The 12659-nt window shown below is 42.6% G+C and overlaps 1 protein-coding gene across 2 annotated transcripts; it reads left to right on the plus strand.

Moving 5' to 3' along the window:
• Positions 1-359: 359 nt before the first annotated feature.
• crmp1 (collapsin response mediator protein 1) lies at positions 360-11814 on the plus strand. 2 transcript variants are annotated; one of them, XM_069167108.1, is made up of 14 exons: positions 360-977; positions 2809-2897; positions 3150-3334; positions 3448-3612; positions 4076-4137; positions 4243-4323; positions 5058-5126; positions 5211-5331; positions 5451-5607; positions 7194-7335; positions 7416-7586; positions 8705-8884; positions 10098-10263; positions 10407-11814. In XM_069167108.1, the coding sequence occupies exons 1-14, from the start codon at positions 627-629 to the stop codon at positions 10496-10498; spliced, it is 2031 nt and encodes a 676-aa protein (XP_069023209.1). In that variant the 5' UTR covers positions 360-626; the 3' UTR covers positions 10499-11814. The 2 variants fall into 2 exon arrangements, with proteins under 2 accessions (XP_069023209.1, XP_069023210.1); XM_069167109.1 differs by lacking the exon at positions 360-977 and adding an exon at positions 1637-1864.
• The last annotated feature ends 845 nt before the right edge of the window (positions 11815-12659 follow it).

A 12659-nucleotide genomic window follows, 5' to 3' on the forward strand; every position in this document is an offset into this window, starting at 1 on the left:
CATTGGTGCACATCAGCAAACATGCCCTGAGCACCGTGTGGAGGTTCAGTCAATCGGTTCAGCCCAGTGGAACTGAAAGCTCTTTCAGGAGTCTGCAGGAGTCTCGCCTGACAATCAGCGCTCATTCAAGTGTCCTGCAATAAAGGCATCCTCTCAACCCAGGAGGCACATGGGCTATTTTCATGCAGCCCCCGCCCCCCCAGATGTGGGTTAAAAGATGACACATGCTGGTTTAATCCGCTGATGGCGTGATCAGCTCACGCACAGCCCCCCCCCCCCCCCCACATGTAAAGACAAGAGAAAGAGGGGCAGACAAAGAGGCAGGCAAAGGCCACAACACACACTTGTTCTCGTTTCATTAATGTGTGTGATAGGTGTGATCACTAATTCTTGCAGCACCAATGATTCACTTGAAAACTAGTTCACACGCCACCAGTCGCATCAGAAGTGGAACACTGCATCATATGTGTGTATGAAGAGGAAGGTATCGCCGCTTTTTACAGTTCAGCATCGAATGAGTGCGCCAGCCTGAGGAGGCGTGACTGTGACCCGGTTAGGCTAAAACAAGCAAAGCTGTCTCCATCCTTTCAGATTGGGGGAAGTCTGAGTCTCCTGTGGAAGCCACAATGTCTGACTGCAGGAGAGAGTGGAACCGGGAGGATGAGCTCCCGGTCTACCTGGCGGGACCGATCACCACCGGGCCGAACAAGCGGAAATCTTACGGGATGTTCAGCTCCGTGGAGGGGGCGTTTGATAGCAAGACCATAGACTTCGATAACTATGCGGTGGGGAGGAAAGGGAGCCGCACCCCGAGAAGTGGAAGCCAGGAGCGGGTGTTGGACACCGGTGATCCCGTCAGTAAGACGTCCAGCGAGGTTCGTGAGGGGTCACTGACCAGCTCACCAGGGGAGAAAGACGATGCGCGCACCGGTGTTGAAGTCAAATATCCATCGAGAAAGGAAAGCCCAAATGGAAAGGTAAGACTGACGTTTTTACTCCTGGGATTTTGGGCTGATATTTCGATGGCTGTTATTCCCAGAAAATGTAAGAAATGAAGTGCCGCAGAAAACGCCCCAATTGGTGGAGAAAAACATAAACTATTAATTTTTACAACCTGAAAGTAGCCTCTATATATTTAAATGATTTATTTTTTAGTGGGCAACATTGTTGTGCTGCCTTCATTTTGGAAGGCCGGTCGCCTCATTAATTTACCATCAGGATCTGATATTCTGAGACAAATGCTACAGCCTGCATAAATTATGAACTTTCGTGCTGCATTGCAGTTTGACAATTTTTGCATCTTTGCTCAAATAAAATTCTCTAAAAAAAGATGCAAATGAAGCACGCTGAAGTGGTGCTGAAGTGGACAGCGACAGACAGCATCGCCTCGCTGTATTGTTTTTGTGCTCTCACGTGAGCTTTTTGGGTGCGTGTGTGTGTGTGTGTGTGTGTGTGTGTGTGTGTGTGTGTGTGTGTGTGTGTGTGTGTGTGTAGGGGGTGTGAGGGCGCTCGTGTATACACTCCACTTATCGCCATGCTAGACCAGCTTTTTCCGCGCCGTGAACGCCACCGGGCAGACGCTCGCTTTCATCACGCGCGCACACGCACTGGCTCGTCACCTGTCGTTCACTGTGCGCGCTCCATGCGTCACTGACGCAGCCACACGGCGGCGGATTCATCGCTCTCTTACACACGTAAACAATACCCAACTCGTATCTGGGGGGAAACAAAGGGGCACGCAGCGCAGCGCAGGGCGCCGGAGTCATTGCAATCTGCTTCTGAGTTGAGTGCCAGCGGGCAGAGCGACGGAGAGAAAATGTCTGGGACGGGTCACCGGGGGAAGAACAGCATCCCCCATCTGACGGTAGGAGACCCGGCCTGGTCAGCAACGACCAAGAACCGGGGACGCTCTCTTGTATGCAAATCCCTGCTGTAAATTCCGACAGAAAGGAGATTACATTCTTAGTGAACGGAGAGCATAAGGTCCTCTCATGCCTCTCCTTTGTGAAACTGCAACCTGAAGATAGGTAACACCTCTCTGTGTCAAATCAAGCGCGTATTCTCGCTCCAGGTCAAGTAGCCTGGTGTTGTGTAATCTCGCTGCCTGTCAGAGGGATTAACTTGGTTGACGTGACGGTCGAATCAGGAGTCGCACTAGAGACAATTGCTCACATAAAACAACGCTGAGATGAGAGACTTTTGTGCAAACCTGCTTCCTTTTTTCTGCTTTGCATTGTTTATTATATTAAATGCCAAATTAATCCAAAGTCAACTACAGTTAATAGAACTGAGCACTATCAGAGTGAAGACAAAAATCATGCATCAGAAGCTGTATGCACAGTCTACCTTTTTGTAAGCATCCTTATTGGCTAAAGATGCTGATAGTCTGGCAGGCTGTCATCATGTGGAACCACAGATGATCGCTGGTTACCATGGAGACCTAACATCTTCCTAATGCTGTTGCTGGGGCACCCTCCATGGTGGTAGAGGGTGTGGACACATGGTGGTCAGATACAAATGTGCTTGTTTTAACAGTTCCTCTAAATATTCAGTATTTTATTATACATAAAAATGGATTCCATATAATTTTATAAAAATGAGAGGAAGACAAAACAGAGCTGATGTTCTGAAACCCCAACCATGCACAGCACTCATGTGGCTATGCATCTCTGTCCACTCTTCACACTGTGCTGTGTCAATATTGCTGTAAGGTCATGGATTGCATAACTGATTGTGTAATATATCAAAATGTTAGAACTAAATTCTTACCCTCCTCTCCCTCTGCCTCTCTGTACTTCTCCCCTGCAGAATGAATGGCTGCTGATCAAAGGCGGGCGAGTGGTCAATGACGACCAGTCTTTCTATGCAGATGTCTACATTGAGGATGGGCTCATCAAGTGCGTATATAAGGACATTATAAGAGCTGGTTATGTTAAGAACTGCAGAGGCATGAAATACAGATTTCAATATTATAAATATTTTCACAATCGGTTGAAATTCACTTCCTTTCTTTTATGCTGATTTGCATCCCTTCAAACTCCTCAACCCCTTTTCATCCACACCCATATATTTTCTTGCTCTACATCATTACTGCCTCTCTCTTCCCTGTCATCCATCCTTTGTCTTTTTGTGGGTCTGATCCTTGGCAGGCAGGTGGGGGAGAATCTGGTTGTTCCCGGAGGAGTAATGGTGATCGAGGCCAATGGCCGCATGGTAATACCGGGAGGAATAGATGTCAACACCTGTCTGATGAAGTCCTACCTGGGCATACAGCCTGTTGATGATTTCCTCCAGGGCACCAAGGCTGCACTTGCAGGGGGCACCACCATGATCAGTGAGTGACAGAGGCAGCACATATCACCTTGTTCCCCACATCTGCATTTAAGGGATTTTAAAATAATGGTTTCTCTCCTTTCATCCTAACATTTGACCGTTCACACCTCTCAGTTGACCATGTGACGGCTCAGCCTGGGGACAGTCTGCTGGAGGCCTTTGAACACTGGCAGGAAGCTGCAGATAAAAAGGCGTGCTGCGATTACTCCCTGCATGTGGACATCCCCGAGTGGAATGGCACCGTTCAAGATGAGGTGGAGCTGCTGGTGCAGGAGAAAGGTACTTCAGATTTCTACAAAATTTCTGCAATGTTTGTGGTCATTGCTGTCATTTTTTGTTTCAATCCCTCGTTTGGATACATTTCACAAGAACAACTGGGACAGACTTAGAAACAATTTGGCCAAGTGCTGAATCCTCTTATAGTGAAGACACAGTGGAGGTCCTTTGTTCCCATAATGATGCTGCCATGGTGGCAGTTTACAAGTCTTGCTTGTAATCTGTCTTAAGTAAGAAAAAAAAAAATCACATTTCTTTTGGGACAACTACAACATAATGCATCATCTGAGCCAAGGCAGCGGCTTGTGTGTCCAATTTCCTTCAGAATTAATTTCGAGTTGTATCACTTGACATTAACACGCATTGGTTTGTACATCAGACGAGGTTGTTGATCCATTTTTGTATTTCGCTCACACAATTTATCTTTATAATGCTTGAAGTCATTCATTGTTTCCACTGTTGTCAGGTATCAACTCCTTTCAAGTGTACATGGCTTATAAGGATGTGTACCAGATGACAGATTCTCAGGTATGTTTCATAATCACTAATTTCACTAACCACTAACACTGCTCTAATGAATTAATTTCCTCAGGTTAATCTCTCTTTCGTTCTTTCTACTGGTCACCTCTGCAGCTGTATGAGGTGTTCTCCTTCCTGAAGCAGCTGGGCGCTGTGGTGCTAGTTCATGCTGAAAACGGAGACCTGATCGCTCAGGTATGTGCTACAATCTTCTGCCTTCATACTTCCCCCCGACCTCCTCTGCAGCTGAGAGATATCCTTGTTACATAACTCTCCAGCTCTCAAAAAGACAGGATTAATGCTACTGCTGCTGCTGCAGCCGCTGAGGATGACAGGTTTATCTTAGGCCACCATAACTATTGGCCGTTATAATACTAATGATGATGATGTAATGGTGATTAAGGTGGTGAGGGTGAAGGTGTTAATAATGCCAGCAGCAGTGATGACAATTAGTCGTCGGCATGGAGACGATGGTCTAGATTAAGGGGACAATTAAACCATGATGTATGTGAAGATAAATCAGAGTAATGAATGATAATGGGTAGGCTGATGGATGATAATGACACACTTGCGAACCTAACTGTAATGGAAATAGGGAGATGGGTGATGAAAACCCATACCAACCCCTTATAGACAAGAGAAAGGGGTGGAGGTCTTGTTTCCATCCTAATTTGGCTGTGCTGCTGACAGTGTTGTCAGTGGCACAGGAAATGAAGCCAGCACGAGCTGCCAACCTCCACGCAGATTGAAGGATTACAGTGCATATGTGTTTTCTTTGATATCGTGACAGGCCATGAGATTATCATTTCACTGCCCTGAGATACCATCAGAAGGCCGGAAATATGACTTGACAGATACTGAATGTAATGCTGACAGTGACATTAGAGGGTTCAAAGGCAATTCTAAAATTGTTCTCATTTGTGATTTAGGAACAAAGAAAAATCCTCGGAATGGGAATCACTGGCCCCGAAGGCCATCCTCTGAGTCGTCCTGAAGAGGTGATTGTAATACACCCCCACTGTTTGACAGTTTTTCTGTCATCGTACAGGTTTTAACATTTCTTTCTTTTCTTTTCTATGCAGTTGGAGGCTGAGGCGGTGTTCCGAGCCATCACGCTTGGGAACCGTGTGAACTGTCCTGTGTACATCACAAAGGTGATGAGCAAGAGCGCAGCTGACACAATCACACAGGCCCGAAGGAAAGGTCACTGTCTCTCGCTTTCTCAGTTTTGTTTAGCAGACTCTTCAGCGTATAATGATCCTTGCGGTGTTTATTGAGAGTTTCTTTTCTGAAATTGAATGTCCTGCTATCATCCCATCCAGGTTCGGTGATTTTCGGCGAGCCAATTACAGCTAGCCTGGCCACTGATGGTTCTCACTACTGGAGCAAAAACTGGGCCAAGGCGGCCGCTTATGTGACTTCTCCACCTTTGAGCCCCGACCCCACAACCCCTGACCATCTCCACACACTGCTGGCCTGGTACGCCTCAACTTTTTTCAAAAATGAATGGATATTATACAGAACAAGTAAATTAAATAACACACTTTTAATGTAACATCCTATTGTTTTACAATAGGAAATTATCATGCTAATGCGTCTTCCAAAGTTTCTACAGTATGTTTCCTAACCACCAGAATACGTAAAAACTTTTCTAATTAATGCAGAGTAAGAGCAACTGAAGTGCTTAATTTAGCTCTAACCTCTGCACAAAGTGAAATGCAAATCAGCTGGATGACACCAAAGGAGACACCTGCAAGGATCTAACTGTTGCTGTTTACCCTCGAATATTTGTTTGGTATTCATGCCACAGACAACATGTTAGTGTGATGCACAATGTCAGAGCCGCCTCAGTGAAAAAGAAAAACAGATGGAGAGAAGGTGAAGGTGCAAGTGTGAAGAGAAGCAGGGCAGAGAAAAAGGTGAGGGAGACTTCATTATAAAACGACTGTGTAATCATTTGAGACCACTTTAATTCAGTATGAATACTTGATAATGGTAAATTAAGTTGTAATCCTTTTATCGGGAGATAAAGAGCCCCAGACCAAACCCACCTCAGTTCTCACCTGCAACATACACGCCCTCACACACACATACACACACACACACACACACACACACACACACACACACACACACACACACACACACACACACACACACACACACACACACACACACACACACACACACACACACATCTACAATGCACAGAACTTCTAGCTCTGCACTTTTGACTGTCCCTGATTCCATAAATAGCACAGGAACTAGAACCCTTCATCATCTGTTGCCTTGACTACCAAGTGCCTCCTCCTCCTCCTCCTCCTTCTCTCTGTTCTTCCACCCTTCGACTGCAACTCCTGCTCCTCAAGGCGGGTCCATGCCGTCACGCAGGTGGTGTGATACTGCTGTTGTCTGTGAGCCTCTCCTGAATCGACAGCCTGTATTTTTATGTGCTCTTTCAGTTTCTCAGTTTTCAGGGAGACCCATTATTTCCATAATAAGCACTCTCTTGGCATTAGGGTGATGATTCCACAGCTCACTATCACAGAGTAATCACTGTAATTAACAAATGAATAAAAAAGGCTTTTGTTTGAAATGATGACGATAACAGCTCCTTATCAGTCTGATTCAGCCTCTTGTGTTTTAAGAGTTGAAGTGAGTAAAAGTGTTGCTGGCTTTTTGATAATGCACAGTATCCTTATGCAGTCTAGTTAGTGCATACTGTAATGTATACTGCAGCTGCGTTGCACCATGCTTATTAGTTCAGCTGACTGGTTTTGTGCTCCTGGCCATTGCATGACTTGTACTTTAACTCATATGCTCAACAAGGACACCTGGTGGCTATTTGTAGAAATATGTACTTTTGAATTCATCAGAAATATCTGAATGCAAATATTGTGTTTAGCTGATTTTCGAGCCATTTTTCTCATAGTCCAAATTCCCTGCATTTAACAGATCAAGACATTTAAAAATTCTGCAGGGACCATACTAACATTTAACTGGTGAATCACTGCAGTTTTAAAGGTGCACGGAGGATTTCATATCATTTTGTTGTCTTGATACAGTGGGGACCTCCAGGTGGTGGGCAGCTCTCACTGTGCCTACAGCACTTCCCAGAAAGCAATCGGTAAAGAGGACTTCACCCTGATCCCAGAGGGAACCAATGGCGTCGAGGAGAGAATGGGCTTTGTCTGGGACAGGGCAGTGGTGAGCAATGAGTTTTTGTGTTGTGTATTTTGTGTAGCTGTGCTTTTTGTGCCTAATTCTAAATGTCTTTGTGTCTTTAGGCCATGGGGAAGATGGATGAGAACCAGTTTGTGGCAGTTACATCTACCAATGCCGCTAAAATCTTCAATCTATACCCACGTAAGGGCCGGATAGCGGTGGGCTCTGATGCTGACATTGTCATCTGGGACCCCAACAGCGTTAAAACCATCACTGCCAAGCTGCAGCAGTCGGTGAGGACAAAAAGAAAATAGGGCTGGGGCTAAGGAAAGATGATGAGAGAGGGGGTGGGGAGTGGGTAGGGGGCTAAATGAAGGAGGGAGTCATGGGAGACTGTGGAGCGTGAAATAGGATAAAAAAACAAAACAAGCAGAAGTTCACATGGGATGAAGAAATTTACTTTTAAGTGAGACTGATATTTAGTCAAGCCTTTATTTTGAGCAGTATATCATGTTGCTCTCTTTACTAATGTTATATGTTTAAATGATGCTGAAGTGCTGTTTAATGAGTGAATTTAAAGAGGTTGTTCATCGAAATTAGAAAAAAAGTGATACGTAACCATTCAGTGTTTTTTGCTCAGGTTTGAAATTTACCCAGGTCTGCAATAAAAAAAAACTATTGAGAGTTCATGTAAATTTATATTGCAAAAATGGTACTGAACACTATAGAAAGTAGTTCCAGTAAAAACAATGTTCACACTATGATTCTAATCCTTTGAGCACCACAAATAAAGCTCATTTACCCCATTTGTATTGTTATGGCATATCACATAGACATCCATGTAAAAACCTTGATATCTGCTATAAAATCAAATTAAACCAAAACAATTATATAGAAGACACCGCTGATACGTAAAAGAGAAAACATGTTTTTTGAAATTTGGATGAACTAGCCCTTTAAATCTTCAGACAAATTGGTGCATTTAAATTCAGGGACGTAGCATCAGGGGTGAAAATTTGCCTTGAGCAAAGTGCCACAATGCAGTGAAAATATCAGACAGTAGTTAATGTATTCAGTCCCTTCTGTCACCCTCAAGAGCCCTAATCCAGACTGGTGCTGGCTTTAGGTTATAATCCCCCCTCACCCCTTCTGTGATGCCCATTCCCCTGCATCCACATGGTCGCTCCCTCCTATTTATTCATCCCCCAAATTCTCATCTGCTGCATTTTGCTGCATCTATTAAACCCTGTGATAAAATGCTTGCTCAAAGTGCACAGTGGGCCTCCTAGACAGTGTGGGGTATCTGTGCTCTAAAGGGGAAGCAGGGAGATGAAAGAACTCTCTTTTATGCCTCTGTTTGATTCCCCATTTCCTTCTTTCTTTGCCTTGTATTTTCTCCCTCTCTGCACAGGCTTCAGAATATAACATCTTTGAGGGTCTGGAGTGCCGCGGAGGCCCAGCGCTCGTGTTGAGTCAAGGTCGGATAGTTTATGAAGAAGGCAAGCTGCAGACTCAGCAGGGCACTGGTCGATTTATTCCGCGCAAGCCCTTCCCCAACTATGCTTACCAGCGTGTAAAGTTCAGGAACCAGGTACAGTATGCAGATGGGTTTAAAAACACTTCTGAAGCAATTTTATAAATGTGTTATTTTAAGGGAATTTAGACACAGAGAGAGTTGTGTGTGGGGGAGGGAAGGATGGGGGGGGGGTGTAATTTAATGTTTTGCATGCAGGGAGACAAAAACCACAAAAGCTCGCAAAAATACCTTCAAGATTTAAATTTTAATCAGACAAAGATACCTTTCCTTATGCATATATCATGATGAAAGTGTAATCAGAGGATTTTGATGGTCACTAAGTGCTTGGCAACCACAAATTGATGTGATTAGACACCAGGAATCAATGACATTGAAATGTTTCTGATGAAAATAACAGTATAGAAATGATTTTTAAAAGCTTCTAAAGCAGTATTATGAATCGGAGATTTAAAAAAGCTCCTGAAAGATTAGATGGGCAGTAAACATCTCACGTTACTTTCTCTATGTAACGGAGGCAAATTAATGAAGCTACAACTTCCTGTGTGTCCCAATATCCATATTACTGTACTATTTAGTATTCAAGAGAAAGACTCACTATGTACCAATACATAATATGTTAAATGTAATATGCCAAAAATACCAGGATATCCTACTACATTGGGACGTATTTTGCAATATGCAGGCCCGCGCGTTACTCTGGCCGTTCTGACCCACAATCCTCCATACAGCAGAAGATACGTCACATCAACTGAGCTGCTAGAGAGTTGGTTGCGCTAATTCGCCGTCCGCAGAGGCACAATTTATGGATTATTGTGTTGGGAGGGTAATAGAGGTAAAACTGTTGCTTCCCATTCGGTCAGAATATCGAGTGTTCGTTGGTTAATGCAAGCAAAATAAGAACTGTTTTGAAAATAAGGTAATTTAATGAAAAAAATGATGCGCTGAAAAATGAAGATGTGGTACTTTTCTCAGTTTTATATGAAAGTAGACTGAATATCTTTGAATTTTGGACTTATAGTCAGACAAAACAATTTAAAACATGACCAGAGAATTTGTGATTGTAATTTCTTTTTACCATTTCCTGACATTTCACAGACAAAATAATACATTTTATTGGAAATAATCAGTAATTCTGATACTGTTTCCATTGTTTGCTCAAGCAAGATACAAATGACTCCCATGGTGTGGTAACTAACAGGTTACAGGCTGTTTGTTTCTGAACAATAACTATCAGGTTTGCTGGTGTTTGTTTCTGTGTGAATTTTAGGTAAAGAACAAGCAGGGTGTCACTCGTGGGATATATGACGGCCCTGTGTATGATTTTGTTCCAGTCCCCAAATACATTACTCCTGCTCCATCAGCTAAAACTTCACCCACCTCTCACCAACCACCACCAATACGCAATCTTCACCAGTCCAACTTCAGCTTTTCAGGTAACAGAAAAAGTAAATTTTGGAACCTGACACTGTAAATATCCAGTTGTATTAGAATTCAATTTGATTTAAAACCTCTCCAAGTACACCTTAGTTAATATAAATATATCAATCTAATAAGGAATTTTGTCTTCATTTTTCAGGTGCACAGATTGATGACAACGTCCCACGTCGGTCTGGCCACCGCATCGTAGCACCCCCTGGTGGTCGCTCCAACATCACCAGCCTTGGCTAAAGACTGTGCATGAAGTGTGGCTGGCGTGGGGTTTCACCTCTTGAGTGTGTGCGAGTGTATGTGTATGACTGAGAGTGTGAGCACACTGGCATGAATAAAGAATACCTTTGTATTTTTTTTGATACAATGGTGACACGCTCTTTCTAGACCATTTTGATTTGATCAGTTTGATCACTCAGAATAAGCACATTTTTACTTCCAGTACAAAAAAAGAGTGTGATGTACAATCAACCAAGTCATTCAATCAAAAACTCATGACCGGCACACACACACACATACATACATACACACCCACGCACAGATCTGGTGTTGGAGCCCCTCCAAGCATCCGAAAACGACCCCAGTGTTATGTCATACCGTTGTCTCCCTCCCTGTGAGCATGACTTCCTACTTACTCTTCCTAAACCTCCCACGTCTTACCGTGTGGGTGTCTGCTCAGACTTGGTGCTCCTCTCCACCCAACCGGTGGACAGCTGAAGAAATAACAGTTTTGTTTTTTTTCCCAACTTCTGATTTCAACATCTCAGCAATATATGTTTCAGTGTGGCTCAAGTGGATCAGTTATACATATTGCATGGCGATGTGTTTAGATGTTGCACTACTTGTGGTTTATTGTTGCAGTGGAGGAACACTTCAAATCGTACTCAAAGCACATTAGTATTGAACAGCACAAACATATTCACATATTGGTAGATATATGCTTTGAAAACTTAGGACATTTACTGTGCATAGAGGCAGTTGCTACCAGGTTCAAAACATTTGAACGCATTTTAATATTCCTGTGAACTTCAATAAAAACAATGCAAATTCCTCTCCACCAACAGATACTGTATGCAAACGTGTCAATCCTCTCCTGTAATGTGTGAAAGTAGATGAGCAGTTAAAGCGAATACAAACATAACTGCTAAATTTACAAAATTTCCCCACTGCGGGATTAATAAAATCTTATCTTAAAATCAATTGATGTACCTAGATGATAGTTTCACAGTAAAGACTTCACAATGTGTGTCATAGTTTTCTGCCAATCACTCTTGCCAGAAATAGATCTTTGTTGGTGATGACAAGCTAAACTCGCTGCTGTAAAGGGGCTTCAGCTCCTCACCATGGCTCTTTAAAACTTCGCTGATAATCTTTTTAAACTGTTTTTATTTCATTCGACTAATCCTGGGTGTTTCCTTTGTTATGGTACATTTAGTGTTTCTATGCTGCTCTGTTTTTGTTGCTGTTGTCTGGTGTCCCCAAAGGAACCACTAATGATCAATAAAGACTTGACTGTTGTCAGAAATTATGGCAAAAAACTTCAGAGTTTATTATTGACTTAATATAACTAATATCACATGTGACTCTGCCCCTAGTTGTAATTCAGATATTTTAGCCCTTTTTAATGCTACATCTTTGTCTTTGTATGATAATAATTTAATAATAATAATACAATATATATATATATATATATATATATAATAATATAAATAATTTGTGAATACATGTTTGGTTGAACTGCAGATGTTTTATAATTAGGACAACATTGTTTGACCACAAAGCCCCTGAAACGCACACACTATAAAAGTTAACTTTGTCATAGCCAATTTTAGTGAGATTAAGTCATGTGATGGTGACCTCAATAACAATTTTACTCCAGCTAAGCACCTGTTTTGTTAGTTTTGCTGTATTCTTTTTTTTTTTTAGGGAGAGAAACAAGGGAACATTGAAACAGAGAAAGAGTTAAAGTGAGTAAAATGTAATTTGGATTCTAAGAGCCTGTTTTCAGGCCATTAATTAAAAAAAAAAAAAAAAAAATCACTCACTCTTGCAAAAATACCTTCAAGATTGAAAAAGTAAGTGGACAAAGATAAATATTCCAAAGTACGCCGTATAATCAGATGGTTTTGAGGGTCATTTTGTCAACCACAAATTGTACAATGAGGTTGGTCTCTACCTGTAACTGTATATGACAAGGAGTAGGAAAAGTTTCTGATGACAATAACAAAGAAAGAGTGAACACTATACAAACTTAGACCCACAGTGTTGTGGTTAGGCTGCTCTGTGGCTCATTCTTTGTGTTTTCCTGCCGACCTCCCTTCCCTCTTGTGCTTTGTTTGTCCCCAGGCTGTCGTCTTTCTGTCTATGTGTATTTGTGTGTGTGTCTGCTTTGCTGGAGAAA

The sequence above is a fragment of the Embiotoca jacksoni genome, unplaced genomic scaffold (assembly GCF_022577435.1).
Source record: "Embiotoca jacksoni isolate LCO1_2020_lvr unplaced genomic scaffold, fEmbJac1.0.p SCAF_4, whole genome shotgun sequence".
In the NCBI taxonomy this organism is placed as follows: Eukaryota; Metazoa; Chordata; class Actinopteri; family Embiotocidae; genus Embiotoca; species Embiotoca jacksoni.